Source organism: Papaver somniferum, unplaced genomic scaffold (assembly GCF_003573695.1).
Source record: "Papaver somniferum cultivar HN1 unplaced genomic scaffold, ASM357369v1 unplaced-scaffold_10, whole genome shotgun sequence".
NCBI lineage: Eukaryota > Viridiplantae > Streptophyta > Magnoliopsida > Ranunculales > Papaveraceae > Papaver > Papaver somniferum.
Genome location: NW_020618825.1, coordinates 13,442,941 through 13,465,744, shown reverse-complemented (window position 1 = coordinate 13,465,744; position 22,804 = coordinate 13,442,941). Strand labels below are relative to the sequence as shown.

General features: G+C 34.7%; 2 protein-coding genes across 2 annotated transcripts; both read right to left on the bottom strand.

Annotated features, from left to right (window-relative positions):
• Positions 1-11,213: 11,213 nt before the first annotated feature.
• On the bottom strand, positions 11,214-12,194 carry LOC113326376 (salutaridinol 7-O-acetyltransferase-like). Its single transcript, XM_026574114.1, has one exon. The coding sequence runs from the start codon at positions 12,192-12,194 to the stop codon at positions 11,214-11,216; it is 981 nt and encodes a 326-aa protein (XP_026429899.1).
• A 3,036-nt stretch (positions 12,195-15,230) lies between these two features.
• LOC113326789 (12-oxophytodienoate reductase 3-like) lies at positions 15,231-17,968 on the bottom strand. Its single transcript, XM_026574443.1, has 4 exons — positions 17,615-17,968; positions 17,291-17,431; positions 16,533-16,663; positions 15,231-16,401 (listed from the first exon to the last, which is right to left on the bottom strand). Exons 1-4 carry the CDS (start codon positions 17,713-17,715, stop codon positions 15,548-15,550), a joined length of 1,227 nt encoding a protein of 408 aa, XP_026430228.1. The 5' UTR covers positions 17,716-17,968; the 3' UTR covers positions 15,231-15,547.
• Positions 17,969-22,804: the final 4,836 nt, after the last annotated feature.

Here is a 22,804-nt window from a genome sequence, read left to right as displayed (position 1 = left end):
CTAAGATGCGGAGGTGTTGGTTTCGAAGGTTTAATGATCTCTTTCGAGATAACCGGGACCTTCATCATTTTCGAAATCTGCTGATTATTATTTACAAATGAACAGAAATATGGATACAGACGATGCAGATATAGGCTGGTTTCATCTTCTATATATGACATTGATCTTACATTATTGTAAAACATCATTCACTAGATGAACTACCATTCATTTGTAACTTTTCCATTTTGAGATTCTTTTATTTTTGTTTGTGTCGTGGATCACCAAAAAAGATTTATTTTTTTTTTGACTCCATCAGAAGACATTAACGTTTCCATCAGAAGATGTGCTCCCAAAGCTAAAGAAATAACTTTATTCATATCCCATTATGACCAAAATAGTGGCATGGAAGCTCATTGGTAAGTTTTACTTTAATAAGCGTGTAAATGATATGGAAGCTCATAAGTTTCATTCTTCGTTTTCTTGGAATCAATGATATCGAATGTGAATGGCGTGAATTTTTGTGACAGTTCGTTTCACCATTTAGTTTATATATGTACATGTGTTATCTCTATTTTTCAATTGTTTAATCAGGATTTTTTGCTCTCTTTTTTTTGTTTGAATTTAGCTTTTTTTTGTTTGTGATGCAGATTTTTGATTAAATTATTCATGCAAGAATGCTCAAATGTTTCCAAAAATACTAAAGTTGATACGGATGAAAACCGGGTTCATCTTTCGATTGGTTAAATGTATCATTCAAAAATAAATTTATTATGGATGCTAGGAAATGACTCTAAAGTTCTTTGGTTAAATGACTCTAACGTTGTTTTTTTTTTTTTTTTTTTTGCAGGACGATGAAAATAGGCTCATTCGATTACTAAAATGAAAATCAAGCCTATGGTGTAAGATTATTTCTTTTCATGAGTCATTTTTTGGATATATATATAACTCATTGTTGCATTTGTACAATGAATATAATTAAAATTAATATTCCTATTTTTCCCTTTACACAATGAATATAATAAAAATTGTTTGTGTTTTGCAGGTTGTTAAAGGGTGGATAATTTGTTTTTTAAAGATAAGGTTTTTTATTTTTTATTTTTTTCTATGGTTGTAACATTTATTTTTTCAGTTTATTTTCTTAATAGCGCATTTATTTCTTAAACTGATAAGGAACTAGTTAAGAGGGTTAGTGATATCTCCAAAAATGAAGGAGGTTACAAACACCAAAGCTGTTAGATGGCTTTGGCTGGGATGAGACTGGGATGGTCGGATCACTTGTTTGTCTCTCAAAATTTTATCTGTCCGTCCAAGCTCAAAAACCCATTCTGTTTTGTATTATAAATGAACTTATGAATTACAGGAGAACACTGTCTAAGCAACATATAAGAGAAAGTCCAACAGGACTTGGTAAAATAACGTAATTGGTAGTCCATGTGGATGGGAAAACTCATTTTCTCACGGTAAGATAAAAGAAAAGAATATATCGATGAAGATTGAGATGATCGGTCTTAGTTGGGACGTTCTTCCCAGATTGGGTCGAGCTTCGGCACAAGATCAACCGAGCCTCGATTCCGCTAGATCCGATTGTCGCCATATGCGATAATAATGGCTACATTTCTAACGTTAATCAAACAACTATTTTACTTATATGTCTATTTTACTTATATAAATCTTCTCCCATTCGCCAATAAACTCACACAACTTCTATTTATTTTTTATTTTCACATAAATTTATTCAATATGTTCCTTATTTTCAGTCATTTCAATCAATTTTTATTCTTCGTACGGATCCTGATTTGTAGAATAAGGAATCACATACAGTTGCGTTATTCTTTCTCCATCAACAACAAGCGTGCTTGTATCAGTTGGATCAAATAATGGATGCAGATTTAGACAATGATGAACTCCTTATACAATTATATATAAGGGAAAATTGAGAATATGTTCCGTTCTCACTATTTAGTTTGAGGATCTATCCCATGACGAAAAATATTAAGGAGTCTATCCTAGAGAGAGAAAATAAACATTAAAACTTTGGTATCCCGCCCGTGTGAGATTACACGTATACTACAATTTCAACTTTTCCCTCAAAATCTAAAATTTAGTTATCTTATCTGTAGCATGTACATTTGAAGAGAGAATCCATGGAAGAAAGTAAACTACTTTGAACCGATAATAGTTTTTCTTAATGATAGAATTCTAACGGTAAGTCTCTAAACCTAGTTTTGCTTCTTCTACTTATTCATCTGGTTCCATGTCTCCCGTTTTAATATTCTAAAAACACACTTCTCTCTTTAAACCTCTCTCTTTTTCTTTAGGGAAAGTGCAATCCAATCATCCATCAGTAGTTACTAAAAAGTAGAAGTGATAAAGAAATTAACTTGTCGGAGTATAGAATTACAGGAAAAAACAATTACTTGGAAGATGAAGGTTGATTCAAAAATTGAAATCCTAGTACCGAATTGAATGGGGAAAAAAATCTATGGTCCCTCTTTGAACCATCTAACACCTCCATTGATCCTGTGTTTGAATCACACAAAATTGGTCAATTAACCCAATAACGACAATTCCTTGGTGAAAAAAACATGTAAAATTTGATATTACTTAAATGGACGAGAATATAAAAATAGTCAGGATGTAAACAATTTCATCCTACCCATTTTCAAATATTTTTTCTAATTTTTAATTTGCATCAGGATGCATCCAGTTTCACCCTCGCTATTTTTTAAGTTTAAGCCCGGATGAATCCAGATTCATTCTTGCTTTCTTTTTTTTGTGTCCATTTCACCCATAGTAATTTTTACTCGTCCATTAGAACCATGTTTTAAATTATTTGGGAAATTGACCCAATTTCTCTTTGAAATACCGAAGATATGGAAATAATTTCTAGCTGTGGCTAGTTCTTTTTAATATTGTTATACTGACTTTATAATGCCGGAAAATCCAATTGAGTATCTTGAATTCATCGTGTTTGTTCCATATTAATGTTGTTCTTTACTAATTCAAGAAGTTTGCATATTTGAATGGATGTTTGAAATCGATGGGCTGGAAATAATTAATCATGTAAAATTGTATCTTTAAGGGTTTGATTTCATCGATCAATTAAAAATGAATACAAAGTGTATTTTCTGCCATGGTTGTTGGAACGAAGATAAACATGTTACATAGAAACTCGTTTAGCAATTGAGGGTAAAATTGTCACTCTAACACACTTGTGTCCCACACATGTGGTATACTAAGGATTTAACGTTTGTTTTCTCTCTCTTTGATAGATCCCTTAATATTTTCCGTCATGGGGATAGATACCCAAACTAATTAGTGAAAACGGGAGATATTCCTAATTTTCCCATTATACAAGGGACAAGTTTCGCCAGATCCAGAACCAAGAGCAATATTGACAAGAAGATACACGTGTTCGACAGGAAGAACATTAATAACTGATACATGATTATTTTATCGACGGATGTGTGTAGTATGTTCAAGATTTTCAACGTCGCTTCACTATGCCTCTACCTTGGTTATTAGAATTATCGGAAATCTTTGTTGGGTAAACCCGAAGCTCAACTATCAATTTGATATCCGAAATTACAAGCACATAGTCCTGAACAAAAGGTCACTGCATCTCTAAGGATTCTAGATTATGTATTCCAACAAATGGCCGTGATGAGTATATTCGTATCGCAAAATAATAAATACATGTACTTGGTTTAACAATATCCATCAAAAAGGGGATGGATTTGTCCAACACCTTAAGAATTTCGAAACAGAATACTACCCTTTTTAATGTTTCCCATTCCTCTAAAAATCTTCTTACCAACTCAGCATCAGTCTTACTCCTCACTCTAAATTGATTGACTTGCACGCTTAAAGCTAAAAATTCACATACTTCACTGCTAATTGTCTCCAAACAACATTGTAAGTCACATATATAGCGTGACGACTCTGGTTATGGGTGCCAGTACGATACTTCACCTTAAATTCATACTCGATGTTGGTGCTCCAGCAAGATGAGTTTCTAACACATAGTTTTTCAAACAGCCAAATCTTCTTCTCGAGTATATTGAACTCGAAGAACTAACAAGGGTTGAGACATATTTCAATAAATTATATTTAAATTGGGAGAGATTTGTGTGATATTTAAGGTTTGATGGAGATATAATTTGATACAATGTAATAAATTAGTATTTATAGAGAAGTGAAAGGTAACCATAGGGCGGGGGAACTTTTGGCCACACTGTTGAATTGCAGGTGCCAGTGGTTGATCCTAAACCGCGCAACAAAACATACGCCACGACTTAAGAAGAGACGCGCATCTGTTGTTAGGCCACAATGCTCAAACCCACAAATTTGTTGGTTTTCCTATCTATATTTTCATGTTTATCTTTCTATCATGGGATCAATATGGAAAATCTAAAATTCTCTCATCCCATAAGAATTTCTCTTGTATGTCACGTGTTATGCTATTTTATCCGAAAACTAAACTGATTTTTAACTTGTGAATCAAAGGGGTTGAAGTTTGAGCACCATCTAAACAACATGTAACTATTGGTTCTTTCAAACAACATATAAGAATGAGTTCTTTCAAATTGACCTCAAAATATGTGTAACCTCCTGGGGAGTTACATATTACACGCATACACACTTAGCAATACAATAAAACCTCTGTGTAAGAATAACTTAAGGCCACAAAAAAAAAAAAAAAACTTTATATGTAGCAGTGGCGAACCTAGAAGATTTTATTATTGGGATCAATATATGGAAAAATCAACATTTAAGTGGGGTCAACATACCTATTTTTTACTCTTAGGGAAGTTCCTACGGTAATGGTTGAATTGGAAATTTTGCTCAGCTACGTGGGTGAACGAACGTGATTTTCCACTATGGAAAACAATAACAAAATGAACAAATCAGGTTTTCTAGGTACCACCAATTATTTTATTAATATAAAATAATAAAGATAAGGTCCCACTGACTATTTAATAAAATAAAAGGATGATGATTAAAAATTAATGGTAATATAAAATATTCGAATATAATAGAGAGGGAAGCATTTAACGGGCAATTTCATAATCCGCCAACGGATAATGTTCATCCGCACAGGCATACTAAATCCGCGCGGTTTTAAATGAAACGCGTAACTCTTGTTGGTCCGCAGTAAAATAACCTACAAAATCGTTGGTTTGTCCACCCGTTTTCATGTTTGTTGAGTCCATAGTTAGAGCAAAATGAACAAATTTCATGTTTATTGAGTCCATAGAAACTGCTCTTACACCCAATTTTTTTTTAATGGGGTCTGATACAAGGTAGCCACTAATGTGGAGGTTATTCTTATATAGAGGTCTACCTTGATTATCCGAAAAGAAATGTTATAGAAGAAGGATTGATTTACACTTTTTTGGTAAGAATATGGAGCTTTATAAAAACAAAACGAAACGCTGGACGTATAGAGTTTTAAGAATATAGATCTTTTTTGGTAAAAATATAGAGTTTTAAGGATTCATTTACACTTTTTAGGAAGTATTCTATCTCACACGCTAGAAATCATTTTTGTGAATAAAAACAAAACTAAAACAAATTTGAAGCTAGGATATGTTCCTCTTTATTATAATGCTCTACAAGACTACCAAAAATTAGCGCATTCTGAAATATTATACCTCACAATCTATCGGTCTTAATTTCGATGGTTAAAAATTCTTTAGCTTTCAACGACTCATTTTCAAAGAATTTGATGGTGGTGTTATACATCTCCGAATACGCTCGTTTATGGTAAGAATATAGAGCTTTATAAGATGAACATATCCCCAAAATGTTAGCTTCTAATCCGCCACCATTTAGTTTTTATTCACAAAAATGACGTACAATGTGTGAGAATAAAAGTGTAAGGGGATCCTACTATGACATCGGAAATTGATAAGTGAATCATATAAGTAAAAGATATTTGTATTCAATTCTGCAAAAAAAAAAAAAAAAAGAATGGTTATAAGAGTCTTTTAGTCTTAATCTTTGATGTATGATTTCCGTCTTTGTATTTTTGGAAAGAGGATTTGTGAAAACAATTAATACGAAGGACACATGTCAACATCTCATTTTTCTCTCATGCCCCCATCAAAAAACACTCCCATCAAAAATTTATTCATCAATTATTCTTAATCGCGGAGGTGATTTTCCTAAGACAGGACTGAAAAACATTATAACTTATTATAATATGAAGTTTATTCTTAATTATAAGTGGCCCATGCCATAACCATAACTTTTTATTCTTATATGGATTTTATTCCTAGATGGTGTACTCTTGCATAGGGGTTTCAGATACGCGACAAGGGTTCTTTCTCTATGTTTCCCTGAACGATAAATGGATAGAGAAGTTTCAGAGACGCGACAAGGGTTCTTTCTCAATTTTTCCCTGAACGATAAATGGATAATCTGTAAATCCAGTAACTGGGTTTGATGTGTAAAATGTAGCATACTGGACAATATCTTGATCTTCTACAAATATGGCCATGTCTTCCTCTTCTAAAGTCACCCATGCTTCTATACCAGTGCCAGATTTTGCGTCCACCAGAAAAAGAGAGTTCTTATATTATTTAAATGTATTTAAGGCCACCCATGATGGTTTTCCCCAACCAAAATTAATCTCATAAATCGGAAGTCTACCTATGTTGCTTATCGAACAGATATGAACCTTCTCATCAGCATTTTCATCACCATTTGAATGATGAGAGGCTTCATCAAGTGATTTTAAGAACTCAACATCACCTTCTTATAATTTCCGTCGTCCTTGATCTTACTTACCCCTAACCTCAGATGGCTTAGCAAACCATGTAACGGTTCCGCGAACCCCAGAGTATTTTCATCATGGTCAATTACCGATGACTTTGCTGTTGCATACATCATAATATTGTCGAATGATGGTTGAGGCAATGGTAGATTTAACCTTGTTCGCATATTTACAGCAAATTTTGCTTTAGACCTTATGATGGGTTTTTTTTCCTGCTGTTGATAAGGGGAATTCACGGCTTACTTGCACTCTACTTGTCTCCATGAACGACTTCCACACCAAAGCCGATACTACTTCAGTACGAGTCGGATATTTTGATAAAATGTTGAACGCCGTTTTTTCTTTGGAGGGAGTCATCTGACTCAAGTGATGATACTTGAACTCCTGGTGGTAGGGCTAGGAAAATAGCCGCTGAATCAAAAGTTGATACACGATTTGTTTGTCAGGTGCTGAACGAGCAGTGGCTTCCCGACTATTAAGGAATGTCATTTATGCAGATCCATCAACTGTTAAGGTATGTCATTTGTGATAAACATACACTAATTGCGAATCCGCCACAATCAAATAAATTGGCTTGAACTGTTAACTGCACTTCTTTAGCTACACCGGCGAACACAATGTACGACTGGTGAATTTGATGAACTACATCGACATTCATAAAATCAAACATCACAGCATTAACTTTCGCTTCGATATAGTCCACGCCGTGGACATTACAATCTACAAAAGATGTTATCTCTGACTCTACTTAATTGGGTAGTAACGTTTCAGGGTTTCCGATAAATATTTCTTGAGCATGCTAGATTTACTTCTTTGATCATTATTATTTGATTCATGACCATCATTAGCCGAGTAGAATATTACTATGGGAAAGTAGAATGCTGGAAGAAGTTGATCAAGAATTGAAAGCTTGAAATTTCTAAGATGCGGAGGTGTTGGTTTCGAAGGTTTAATGATCTCTTTCGAGATAACCGGGACCTTCATCATTTTCGAAATCTGCTGATTATTATTTACAAATGAACAGAAATATGGATACAGACGATGCAGATATAGGCTGGTTTCATCTTCTATATATGACATTGATCTTACATTATTGTAAAACATCATTCACTAGATGAACTACCATTCATTTGTAACTTTTCCATTTTGAGATTCTTTTAGTTTTTCAAACAGCCAAATCTCCTTCTCGAGTATATTGAACTCGAATAACTAACAAGGGTTGAGACATATTTCAATAAATTATATTTAAATGGGGAGAGATTTGTGTGATATTTAATGTTTGATGGAGGTGTAATTTGATACAATGTAAGAAATTAGTATTTATAGAGGAGTGAAAGAGAACCGTAGGTCGGGGGAATTTTGGCCACACTGTTGAATTGCAGGTGCCAGAGGTTGATCCTAAACCGGGCAACCAAAGATACGCCACGACTTAAGAAGAGACACGCATCTGTTATTAGGACACAATGCTCAAACCCACGAATTTGTTGGTTTTCCTATCTATATTTTCATGTTTATCTTTCTATCATGGGATCAATATGGAAAATCTAAAATTCTCTCATCCCATAAGAATTTCTCTTGTACGTCACGTGTTATGCTATTTCATCCGAAAACTAAATTGATTTTTAACTTGTGAATCAAAGTTTTGAAGTTTGAACACCATCTAAACAACATGTAACTATGGGTTCTTTCAATCAACATATAAGAATGAGTTCTTTCAAATTGACCTCAAAATATGTTTAACCTCCCGGGGAGTTACACATTACACTCTCACACACTTAGCAATATAATAAAACCTATCTGTAAGAATATCTTATGGCCACAAAAAGAAAAAAAAAAGCTTTATATATAGCATTTGCGGACTTAGAGGATTTTATTACTCGGGGTCAATGTATGAAAAAATCAACATTTAAGTGGGGTCAACATACCTATTTTTTACTCTTAGCGAAGTTCCTACGGTAATGGTTGAATTGGAAATTTTGCTCAGCTACGTGGGTGAACGAACGTGATTTTCCACTATGGAAAATCATAAGTAAATCAACAAATCAGGTTTTTTAGGTCCCACCAATGATTTTATTAATATAAAATAATAAAGATAAGGTCCCACTGATTATTTAATAAATAATAAAAAAATATAAAAGGATGATGATTAAAAATGAATGGTAATATAAATTCGAATATAATAGAGAGGGAAGCATTGAGGCAATTTCATAATCCGCCAGCGGACAATGTTCATCCGCATGGGCATACTAAATCCGCGCGTTTTTAAATGAAATGTGTAACTCTTGTTGGTCCGCAGTAAAAGAACCTATAAAATCGTTGGTTTTTCCACCCGTTTTTCATGTTTGTTGAGTCCATAGTTAGAGCAAAATGAACAAATTTCATGTTTATTGAGTCCATTGAAATTGCTCTTACACCCATTTGTTTTTAGTGGGGGTCTGATACAAGTCCGCCACTAATATGGAGGTTATTCTTATATAGATGTCTACCTTGCTTAACCGAAAAGAAATGTTATAGAGGAAGGATTGATTTACACTTTTATTCACACACTATCTCACACGCTGGACGTCATTTTTGTGAATAAAAACAAATCGAAAAAAAATTTGAAGCTAATATTTCGGGGATATGTTCCTCTTAATTATAAAGCTCTACATGACTACCAAAAATTAGCGCATTCTGAAATATTATACCTCACAATCTACCGGTCTTAATTTCGATTGCTAAAATTCGTTAGCTTTCAACGGCTCATTTTCAAAGAATTTGATGGTGGTGTTATACGTCTCCGAATGCACTCATTTTTTGTAAGAATATAGAGTTTTATAAGATGAACATATCCCCAAAATGTTAGCTTCGAATCCGCCACCCGTTTAGTTTTTATTCACAAAAATGACGTCCAATGTGTGAGATAGTGTGAGAATAAAAGTGTAAGGGGATCCTACTATGACATCGGAAATTGATAAGTAAAGATATTTGTATTCAGTTCTGCAAAAAAAAATGGTTATAAGAGTCTTTCAATCTTAAACTTTGATGTATGATTTCCGTCTTGGTATTTTTGGAAACAGGATTTGTGAAAACAACTAATACGAAGGACACATGTCAACATTTCATTTTTCCCTTATGCCTCCATCAATAATTTATCCATCAATTATTCTTATATGGGGAGGTGATTTTCCTAAGACATTACTGAAAAAAATTATAACTTATTAAAATATGGAGTTTATTCTTAATTATAACTGGTCCATGCCGTAACCGGTAACTGGTCCCAGTAAACGACCAACACATTGGTACCCAGTAAATGACCAATACGGAGTTTATTTAATGGTTGGTACCCAGTAAATGACCAACACATTGTTTTGGTACCCAGCATTTAAAATATTAAGGATTGGTACCTGGACCGTTACTCCACTGTGAAAGACTCTGTTTGACCCATCTTTATTTTGTTTTCTTTTATTTTTATTAAAAATTTATACAAATTTACAAAACTCTCCCTAAAATGAACCTTATCTTCTTCCTCTCCTCTTATTCGGTTCCCCCTTCTCTGTAAATTTGATTCTACACCATTTTCATTATGTCAACTGCCCGTGCAAGTACATGCAGTGAACTAAAACAATGTTCTTCACCAAATCAAAGACAAAAAGGAAAATAAACCTCGAATCAAAGACAAAAAAGAAAATAAGATATAGGTAGTGAAAGAAATTAAGATCAACTGATAAGAAGAAAATGAAGATTTAAGCTGCTGGTAAAAATTCCAGAAATGAAAAATCAGCCCCCATCTTTTCACCTTCAGGAGTTAGAAAACATTATGGTGATTTCTTGGCTGGAAAAAATCAAACAAGCGGTTTCTTTGCCATCGATATTGGGTACTGGATGGATTGAGTTTCTAATGTTTTAAAGTCTTGATATGACTAGGAAACGGTTTCAATTGTTTTGGACGCAACGGTTTCAATTGCTTTGAAGAAAAGAAATTAGTGGTGATGAATACACATAGAGAGCAATATAGGGGCGGTTGCGGGAGCTGGTTCTATCGGCGACAACGTCAATCAAGGAGATGGCTGATGTTTCTAACCCTGTGTGTTTTTTAAGAAGGGCAAATGCATAAAAATAATAATTCATTCATAATAAAAAGAAAGTATAAAATTTAAAACTAAAAATAGTCGGAATAAACGAGTCTCTGACAGTCGACTGTTAATCTAGGTACCAACCATTAATATTTTAAATGTTTGATATCAAAACAATGTATTGGACATTTGGTGGGTACCAAATATTAAATATCCCAATTTTTTATTTTTATATGGATTTTATTCCTCGATGGAGTACTCTTGCAGAGAGGTTTCAGAGATGCGACCAGAGTTATTTCTCTATGCTTCCTTGAACGATAAATGGATAGAGAGGTTTCAGAGACGCGACAAGGGTTATTTCTCTATGTTTCCTTGAACGATAAATGGATAGAGAGGTTTCAGAGACGCGACAACGGTTCTTTCTCAATGTTTCCCTGAACGATAAATGGATAATCTGTAAATCCAGTAACTGGGTCTGATGTGTAAAATGTAGCATACTTGACAATATCTTGATCTTCTACAAATATGGCCATGTCTTCCTCTTCTAAAGTCATCCATGCTTCTATACCAATGCCAGATTTTGCGTCCACCAGAAAAAGAGAATTCTTGTATTCTTTAAATGTATTTAAGGCCACCCATGATGGTTTTCCCCAACCAAAATTAATCTCATAAATCGGAAGTCTACCTATGTTGCTTATCGAACAGATATGAACCTTCTCATCAGCATTTTCATCACCATTTGAATGATGAGAGGCTTCATCAAGTGATTTTAAGAACTTAACATCACCTACTTGTAATTTTCGTATGTATTTGTCGTTGATCTTACTTACCGCTAACCTCAGCTGGCTTACCAAACCATATAACGGTTCCGCGAACCCCAGAGTATTCTCATCATGGTCAATTACCGATGACTCTGATGTTGCATACATCATAATATTGCCGAATGATGGTTGAGGCAATGGTGGATTTAACCTTGTTCGCAGATCTACAGCAAAGTTTTCTTTAGACCTTATGATGGGTTTTTCTCCTGCCGTTGATGAGGCGAATTCATGGCTTACTTGCACTCTACTTGTCTCCATGAACGACTTCCACACCAAAGCCGATACTGCTTCAGTACGAGTCGGATATTTTGATAAAATGTTGCTACTTCTTGATTCAGTAGCAATCCTTGCACGAAAGGCAGTGATCTTAGAAGCACTAAATAGAAACCGTTTCGTAACAACGTTTTCTCCTTGGAGGGAATCATCTGACTCAAGTGATGATACTAGAACTCCTGGTGGTAGGGCTAGGAAAATAGCCGCTGAATCAAAAGTTGGATACACGATTTGTTTGTCAGGTGCTAAACGAGCAGTGGCTGCCCAACTTTTAAGGAATGTCATTTGCGCAGATCCATCAACTGTTAAGGAATGTCATTTTTGATGGGTTTTTTTCCTGCTGTTGATAAGGGGAATTCAGGGCTTACTTGCACTCTACTTGTCTCCATCAATCTAAGTTCCATGTTTCTGGACGCCAAAATGTACCTACTGGAAATTCAGTAGTACATCCAAATAAGAGAATAAATAAGATCTAAGACATCTCAAGAACAAAGCATAACCAAAATCTTTTTATTTATTAATAACTTATGATGATAATACAAGTTTGGAAACTCAAGTAAACCCTAATATCTCCACTTTAGACAATACATCTCCCAATACCGAAAATCCAACCCCCTTTACAATGACCAAAGGTCTCTATTTATAGGCAAACTAATTAGTGGAAAACAACTCATTTTATTTAGTTGGAAATCATGCATTTCATGTGAACTTGCTTTTTTCTTTGCACCCAAGCCATTTTCCATAAAATTTTCCCCTTATTTTCGCCGATAACCCTGGCACTTTTTCGGGACAACTGTCTCATTTCTTGCTCAGTAATCCATATACTTCGTCAGTTATCTTATACTCCAAGTAATCTTATTTCGCACGTTCAATTTCGTGGATGATATCTTGCCGGTTACTCCAACTGGGTCTTCATATCTCTGATTTATTTCGCAGACCTGATAAGAATGAAAGTGATTCTGACATCTGATTTGACAAGTCCCTGACAGATATTCTCGGGAAGGATACAAAAATCTTTTGGAAAGATTTCTTAACCTAACTCGTGCCATCTCGTGCGAACACGTGGCGAGTACATTTTCTGTACCTACATCTTACTTGCACTCTACTTGTCTCCATGAACGACTTCCACACCAAAGCCGATACTGGTTCAGTACGAGTCGGATATTTTGATAAAATGTTGCTACTTCTTGATTCAGTAGCAATCCTTGCACGAAAGGCAGTGATCTTAGAAGCACTAAATAGAAACCGTTTCGTAACAACGTTTTCTCCTTGGAGGGAATCATCTGACTCAAGTGATGATACTTGAACTCCTGGTGGTAGGGCTGGGAAAATAGCCGCTGAATCAAAAGTTGGATACACGATTTGTTTGGCAGGTGTTAAACGAGCAGTGGCTGCCCAACTGTTAAGGAATTTCATTTGTGCAGATCCATCAACTATCTTGTGTGATAAACATACACTAATTGCGATTCCGCCACAATCAAACAAATTGGCTTGAACTGCTAACTGCGCTTCTTTAGATACATCGTCGAACACAATGTACGACGGGTGAAGTTGATGAACTACATCGACATTCATAAAATCAGACATTACAGCATTAACTTTCGCTTCGATATAGTCTATGCCTTGGTCATTACACTCTACAAAGATGTTATCTCTGACTCTACCCGCAATTGGGTAGTAACGTGCCAGGGTTTCCGATAAAGATTTCTTGAGTATGCTAGATTTACTTCTTTAATCATTATTATTTGATTCATGACCATCATTAGCCGAGTAGAATATAACTGTGGAAAAGTAGAACGCTGGAAGAAGTTAATCAAGAAGTGAAAGCTAGAAATTTCTAAGATGCGGAGGTGTTTTTTTCGAAGGTTTAATAATCTCTTTCGAGATAACTTGGACCTTCATCATTTTCGAAATCTGCTGATGAATTATTTATAAATGAACAGAAATATGGATACAGACGATGCAGATATAGGCTGGTTTCATCTTTTATATATGACATTGATCTTACATTATCGGAAAACATCATTCACTAGCTGAACAACCATTCTTATTACCATTTCTGGAAATACATGCAGTAACAAACATTCTGCGTTCAGAGTAAAATGAAGGACAACTGCAAGTCCGCCGTCCGTAGAAGTGAAACATAGGGCCTACCAACTTACAGATCAAGAAACAAAAGTAGACCATCAGATCAATCTGAATCAGTATATAGAGCTGCATTACAAGGTCGCAAAATTTGCAATAATCAACTCACCAAACACTGCAAGAAACTTAACATATTATAGCACCTAATGGTTATGGCATAAACCCCTACTAGTGCAGCGATAGCCTATGTAGCAAGAAGTCTATTGCTGCACCCACTCTCTATTACTGCAGCAAGAGATTATTCCTTTTTGCCACACTCTTTTCATATTGTTACTGCATTTTCATGGGAACAATTTCAATTTCATTTTGCAGCAGTAACTTATAGTTTTTAGCTGCACTTGAAAACTATTGCGACTAAAAACTTTCTTTTACAACATATATATTGAAGATGCGATAATATATAGGTAGATTTTCTTGTAGTGAAAGCCAAACGCGATTTTGGTGGTTCTTTCTTTGTGTTTCCCTGACCGAGAAATGGATAATCATGATTCAGTAACAATCCGTGCACGAAGGGCAGTGATCTTAGAAGCATTAAATTTGAAACCGTTTCGTAACGTAACGATGTTTTCTCCTTGGACAGAATCATCTGCCTCAAGTGATGATACTTGAACTCCTGGGGTACGGCTGCGAAAATAGCCGCTGAATCATAAGTTGGATACATGATTTCATTGTCATGTGATACAAGAGCAGTGTCTTCCCAAATGTTAATGAACAATATTATGTTTGCACATCCGTCAACTATCTTGTGCGATAAACATACACCAATTGCGATTCGGCCAAAATCAAACAAATGGACTTGCACTGCTAATTGCGCTTCTTTAGCTTCATCTAACATAATGTGTGATGGGTGAAGTTGATTAACTACGTCGACATTCATAAAATCAGACATTACACCATTAACTTTCGCTTCGATATAGTCTTTGCCTTCGTCATTACACTCTACAAAGATGGTATCTCTTATTCTGCCCATTAGCGGAGTAGTATATAACTGCAGGGAAGGAGAATGGTGGAAGAAGTTGATCAAGAAGTGAAAGCTTGAAATTTCTAAGGTGCGGAGGTGTTGGTTTTGAAGGTTTAATGATCTCTTTCGATATAACTTGGACCTTCATTTTCGAAATTTGCTGGTGAATTACATTCAAATGATGAACAAAAAGATGGATACAGATGATGCTCATATAGGCTGGTTTGATCTTCTATATATATAGTATATACTTTAATTTGAAAATTTAACATTTTCGGAAAATATCCGCCACTAGCTTACCAACAATTCTTAATTAACATTTCTGGAAGATACTAACAAACAGTCTACGATCAGAATAAAATGAAGGACAACTGCAAGTCTTCCGGCCATAGAAGGAAAAACATAAGGCCTATCCAACTATAGTTCAAAGGACAAAAGTAGACCATTAGACCAATCCGACTTTTCAGTTATTCAGTATATAGCTGCATTACTGGATTACACAATTAGCAATAGTAAACTCAGCAATGCAAAATCAAAGACGCGATAACGGTTGTTTTTTCTTTGTGTTTTCTTGGCCGAGAAACGGATAATCAGTAAACCCAACAACTGGGTCTGGTGTATAAAATGTAGCTCGATTATACTTGTTTAAGGGTGCATTAACCTTAAATCTGGTTACCAAATCCGGGTTCGATATGAATAAACGACCATAGGATACTAGATCCGCATCACCATTGGCTACTGCTTCCATTCCCAGTTCCTTGGTAAACCCACCACTGCACATGAATGTACCTTCATATGCTTTTCTCCAAGCTCTCATTAATCTTAATTCTTCATCTTCTGTACCGGGTCGGCCGGATTCTGTCTGCCCGTACGCTGTATATCTAGGTTGAGTTATATGTAGGTAAGCTAGTTTTTGGTTACCCAAATCTCGTTGAAGGTTGTTAAGGTTCTTGATCACAGCTAACCCGAGGTGGAAGGGGTCAGAATCCATTGCATCCAAATGATCAATTGCAGGTGACACCCGAACTCCGACTCTGTCTGGACCAACGGCTATTGCTACGGATTGGGTAACTTTCATTAAAAATTTTGTTCGGTTTGCCAAGGATCCACCATATTCATCAGTCCGGTCGTTGATCCCATCCTTGAGAAATTGATCGATAAGGTACCCGTGAGCTCCATGGATTTCAACTCCATCAAAACCTGCTCGGATAGCATTTTTTGCTGCTTGGCGGTAATGCTGCACAACTTCAAGTATTTCAGGGATTTCCAATGGTCTGGGATTTGGGTAGTTGCCATAAGACCCATCTGGCATTAAAATTCTCCATCTTTTCGAAATTGGCATACTAGTAGATGAGATAGGAGCACTAGTCCCACCTGGTTGATAAACTGAACAGAAGAGTCATCCAAACAATTAGCCTACCATCCGTCAGACGAAGCTAAAACATGCAAAATTGCACAAATTCTATATGAGATGACCAATATTTCTAGTTGATTAGATAAATGTGATTTGCATGTACCTTGATTAGATGCACGGCCGACGTGCCATAATTGACAGAAAATTATGCAGCCTTTAACATGAACTGCATCCACCACTTTCTTCCATGCCTCAATTTGCACATCAGTGTAGATCCCTGGACAATGTGGAAACCTGATTCCACATTTTCATATAAAGTTCAAAGTTTAAGATTTCTATAAAAAAAAAGGCTCTAAAATTGTGTGATTTATAGGTAAGAGATCCCTAAAGAGTATAAAACCCATGCAATGTAAACAAACTTTAAACTCTACAAGGAATATATTCCAGTTGACTCGGATCAATTCATTCTCATATTTGAAGTCAATACTTTGAATTCCCGTACCGACCAGAACCCTAAACCAAAAATAAAAAAAATAAAATCTACAAAGTTGACAGTCTTATCATGCACAACCATGCACCTGGCTGTGAAACAAAATCAAATTTTTGACCACAAATATGTTTGAAATTCAAATCCGCCCCTAAATTTTGACAAGAAATCTCATAGGGAAATCAAAAAGTGGTTGCCATATTACCATTCCCCATATGCATTACATTGTCCTATCAGATGTGATTTTATTCATTCTTGTGACACAAAACTCTAAATTTTCTATATATCTATTCATTTTGATATTATTTTTATCAAACTGATCCAAAAACATGATCTAAGAAAATCATTTAATACTTAACAGAAAAACATACTTTAAGAACACACACACAAAAAAAAAGAAAAAATATGAAAAATAGATGAAATGACGAGATTACCCTGCAGCAGTGGGAGAGATTGCAGTCCCTTCGGAGATGAGAAATCCACCATGAGTAGCTCTCTGAGTATAGTACTCAACATGAGCTGATCTTGGTATCCCATCAATTGCTCTGCATCTTGTCATTGGAGCTAATACTATCCTGTATTGTAAACACACAATAAATCCCCCTAAAAATCACATGCCATTCTAAAATGATGTTTCTGGGGATAAAACCCCCTGATCAACAACTAATTCTTTCAATTAAATTGTGTAACCAAATTTTGAGAAAAATATATTGTGAAATTTCAAGAAAAAGAGAGGGGTGGATTGATAATTTACTAACCTGTGAGATAGATTGAATCTGCCCATCTTGTAAGGAGAAAACAGAGTCGTCATCTTCTGATCATCATCAGTATCCCTATGTAATAATTTTGATGATGCCATGAGTCTTTGATGATTTTGATTCTTGAATCAAGAACAGAGAAAAATATATTGCTCAATAAGAATCTAGAGACAAAAAGAGAGAAAGTAAAAGAATATATTGGTCACTGTAAGGCCTAGTGAGTAATGTCTCCCACTCACTGTGTAATGGGAATTCTAACTTTTTTATATTCATATAGATCACACTCTCACAGCTGATGATGGTAATTGGTGAAAAGGATTTCAAGGAAACGAAGAAAACGTGTGGTCTATAGTGGCTGGCTGCCGCTCACTTGAATTATTAAGGTGGTTGTTGGCTTATTTATTGAATAAGCTTGTTATATGGGCGGACGAATTCATTAGAGGGGCGGTTATAATAGGACAAAAAAGGGTCATCTCTTATTAATTTTTTTGATAATGACCAATTAACCCTTACATAGTTTAGTCTTGATAATCTAGTTTAGTGTTAATGATTAAATTTCACTTCAATTAACTCTAAATCAAAACATAATCAGAATTGAGAGTTTTTTTTTTTTTTTAAAAAAAAAGTTTAGAAGAGAAGAAAATAAAAACTTTTGTGATATTTGTGAAATTCTAGATTTTTGTTGGTCAAAGTTTAAAAAAGAATGACCAGGTATACTTCTAAATTAGTCCCAACTAGCTTTTTGTTGTTCAAAGTTATCTAAAATACATAAAAAATTCAACCTTTTGACATTTTCAAAGCTAATTACGGTTGAAATTTTGCTCGTAACCAACCATAAATCTTAGTTACAGTTCGTAAAAGATGAACTACCAACAGTAACTGGTTAAATTTGGGGAAAACCCAATCGTAAAACCAGTTACGGTTGGTAACCAAATGCTCGATACGAACCATAACTCAATTACAGTTCGTAAGCTAAAGTGGTTACCAACCGTAATAGTATTTACGGTTCATCTCGAAATTTAGTTTTGAACCGTAATTGGCGACCTTTCTGAACTCTGGGCTCCAGGGTTATTTAAGGTTCGTATCTAGTATCGACATCAACCGTAAGTTCACTTACGGTTGAAAAAAAAACGTAACTGGAGAAAATTTTCAGATATAAGAACATACGGTTGGCAATTGAACTATTACCAAACGTAACAACATCAAAATCTCCAATTACGGTTTGTAATTGAGTTAAAATTAACTGTAACTCACATAAACCCAAAAATTTCAATTTCAATTTTCATCTAAACCCTAATTTTTTATAGAAATTAAGCTTAAATCGAACTAATCGGGTTTTTCAAAACATACCTCATATAAGTCATTACAATATAGCTTTTCAATTTGGGTTTGATTTAGCTTTGATGGGAGGAGGAGAAGAGAAGAAGAAAGAAAACAGATTTTCAATTTACCTTTGATTTAAGTCAAAGAATGGGGAGAGTAATCTAGACAATTTACAATACCATTTGGACATTCCCTAACCAACTAGATAGACATTATTATCATGATTCCGCCCCTATAACAAGCTTGTTATTGAATGCCAATATTTTACCCGAGGAAAGAAGACTACCAGTAGAACTGGTAGTGTCTGTTTTTGTAACCATAAAACATCTACCTTTTTAAGTTAAGATATAATAAGAAAATTTTAGAATGGTTCAGAATTGACCACCGTGAGATACACCAGTCCGCGCCATCTTTCCAAAACCCCATACCTGCTAAATTATGGGGATAGAGAGGGAACACATTTCTGTCTCACACAGGACAAACCATGTTGGTCAATTCCAGTTGATTTAAAATTGTATTCTCGATTATAATTCAACCCGGAAGCTGGAACATTAAGCTTTTTTTTTTTTTCCTTTTTCTTCGCCCAAAGACTACTATAACGATTTTTTGTGTTGGTTGTTGATCAATGGAAAGCATGAGAATTTCCGGACTTCTTGCTCTCCGCGCGCGATACGGACTCGACCTGCTCCTAGGCACCATAGCAAGTCGGGACCATTTATGCTGAACTTTTTTGGAAATCTGGAATCTTATGGGGTGACACAAAAGTAGGTTGCACTAAAATCACATTTTCAATAGAGAAAACGTGAGGCTAATGATGCCTTTGGCAGTTGATTCATGGGAAGCCTTCAAGAAATTGCTCTCCCCTGGTGGTCGGCTTACTCGGCTACTCCATGTAATTTAATAAGCCCACTTTATTCTTTTAAGAAGTTAGTGTGAAAGTATGAACCCTCTTTTAGGGCATACCTAAAAATGTCAGAGCATATCAAATAAGGACAAAAATGGATCATTAGATAGTGATTCTTAAAATCTATTATCCATATATTTTGCTTAATCACAAAACTGCCCTTATTTTATTTGTTATTTTAATTTTAATTTTTTAAATTTTTTTTAATTTTTTTTGTATTTGATTTTTTTTTAATATTTACAACACACTAGGTTCGGCTGATAACTAGTCAGACGAACCTAGATTTTATAGAAACATATCTAGGTTCGGCTAACATGTTAGTAGCCGAACTTAACTCTATAATTTCCGAACTTAGGTTCGGTTGATTCGAGAAAAAAATAGCATAACCGAACTTAGCGTTGCTTTTCATAAAGTGAAGTTCGGCTATCATTTTTGTGTTTAATTATCAGTCGAACTGTTCATCGGCACCTTCAAAGTGTGAAGAAATGAGAAGTTCTTCTGATAATTATTTTCAGTTATAAGCCGAACTTCATTCTGTAACTACCGAAAAACTCATCACTACACCAAAAATGGAGTTTTGCAACTGGCTTCCGCAGTTGCAAATCGGGGTCGCAATTGCACTCAGCTGTTGCGAAAGAGGGCGACTCGAATTTTCGCAACGGAAATGTAGTTGTTGCGAATTTTGGGTCGCAACTGTTTTCGCAACAGTTTGCAGGTGTTGCGACCCAAGAATTTAGCAACAACTTCTCAGCAGTTGCGAATTTTTTACTATTTGTTGCGAATTCTTGACTAAGTCAACGAATATTGACCCACAAAATCGCGGTAAAAATTTAGCAACGAATATCAACCACTTATATTGACATTGATACCTTCAGTAATACATAAAAAGAACATTTAAGAAAATTAAAAGAGAAGAGAAAGAACATTCAATTATATGTTCATCTGCACATGGTACACTACACATATGAGTTACTCTTGATTTCAGTAAGACTCTAACTTAGTTCAGTTTCAAACTCTAACAACTATATGTTCATCTACACGTGGTGAATGTCTAAGATACAAATTTCTGAGTTACGCGACAACCTAAACTTCAATAAGAAACTCCTATCTACATTACGTGACAATCCCTACAACACAAGTACAAACCATATTATTAGATGTATACGGCAGAAATGCATAAAGTAAATGCACAACCCCTGTAACTGATAAGAGACACCCAAAATGTACGAAGTGTTGATTAAACACAAATACAAACAAATACAAACAAGTTCAAACAATCAAGATTAAATTTAACTACATCATCTCGTATTGACATGCAAAACAAAACAAAAAATTTACAGTAGCTTTGCTTTGCAATCTATCAAAGCATCTGACAACAAAAGCATTTCGACTAAACACAAATACAAACAAGTGTTATGCTACTTTTAAATTTCTTTGTTATGAATTAATAACATGGTAGTGGAGTTCAATTACAATTTCCGTGTTATAAAATATGCACATATTGAGGCCAATAACTTACTGAAGTTGTTGTTTCGCTGCAATTAATCAATTTCAATTATCACAAGTAAAATGATACTTAATTATCAAAAAGAATAGGAAACTACGAAACTTATAAATCAAAAGTAAATTTACCTGCGAATTAGTATCTGGTATCAACATGCATGTTTTTTTTTTTATTTAAAAGTAATCTATCAACCAAATACAAGAAAATAATTTTTTTTAAAAAAATCCGTTGAAAACAAGATGCTGTGATTGATTCTATGAGTCTTTACAATGGGTTTTGGTAGATAGCTCAAGCTTGGAAGAACAAAGCAGGAGTAGCTTGAATCTTGGGGGTGATTTGGGTTCGAAATGATGTTATTTTATTATATAGAAAGACTAACTAACAAAGAGATTACTTTTTCTGGAATATGCTTGGCAGTAGTGTTTGATTGGAGATTAAATTACCTTTGAGAGTGAATGTGAACATCATAGCTGTCTTATTTGCTTCTAGGAACAAAAAAAATAAGAAAGATATTTGGCTTGCCAATTCAACCAGGACATATCTCTGTATGTTTCAATTCTTGGTTGTTACCGCTTGAGATTAAGGATCCAAGTGATAATAAACAAGCTTTTTGGCATGTTGATCTCTTTGAGACACTTAGGCTCAAGCACTTGTATGTCTTTTTATGTATCTGTTTTGCTTATATCATGTTTATGTTTATTGAAGGTCTTTTCTTTGCTATATGCTGATGATTGACGTAAAATCACTAACTAATGAAAATGGTTGCATAATGCTTTATCCATCGACTTTTTTGTTAGAACTGAAATTAATCAGTAAAAATGATTGAATAAACTATCTGCAATTATTATTATGCACCTACAAAAATGTATGCATAAATTGTTATGCAGCTGACAAAATGGATGCATAACGCATTATGCACTTATTTTCATTAGCACTGAAATAAAAAATTGTTGCATAATCTCTTATGTATTCGAAAATTGGATGCATAACATGATATGTATCCGAAAATATGGTTGCGTAAGCATTAATCATCAACTTTCTTTGTAAGCACTAAAATCAACCTAAACAATGGTTGAATAATATTTTATGCATCGAGAAAATGAGTGCATAAACTTATATGCATCCGAAAATATGGCTACATAATACATTATGCATCAATTTTTTCTGTACGCACTAAAATCAACCAGGACAATGGCTACCTAATTTGTTATAGATGCATAACTTGTTATGCAGTCGAGAAAATGAATGCATAATTCGTTAAGCGTCTGTTTTTGTGTTGGAATCAAGTATATACAACATTTTAGTGGCTGCATAACCAAAATATAATTGCATAACATGTTATGCATATTTTGTGGTGTATGCATATTGTGTTATGCATCTTTTTTGGAGGCTGAATAACAAACATGTAGTCAGTTTTCGAAAATTTTACCTAAAATGATGATCACCTCCTATTTTTTCG

Bases quoted from the DNA above. Each gene is read 5' to 3' on its own strand.
- LOC113326376 (XM_026574114.1), bottom strand. From the start codon at position 12,194: ATGACATTCCTTAAAAGTTGGGCAGCCACTGCTCGTTTAGCACCTGAC.
- LOC113326789 (XM_026574443.1), bottom strand. From the start codon at position 17,715: ATGGCATCATCAAAATTATTACATAGGGATACTGATGATGATCAGAAG. The intron at 17,432-17,614 runs GTTAGTAAATTA...TTTACAATACAG, and splicing joins AGATTCAATCTATCTCACAG to GATAGTATTAGCTCCAATGA. The intron at 16,402-16,532 runs GTACATGCAAAT...TCTTCTGTTCAG, and splicing joins CGGCCGTGCATCTAATCAAG to TTTATCAACCAGGTGGGACT.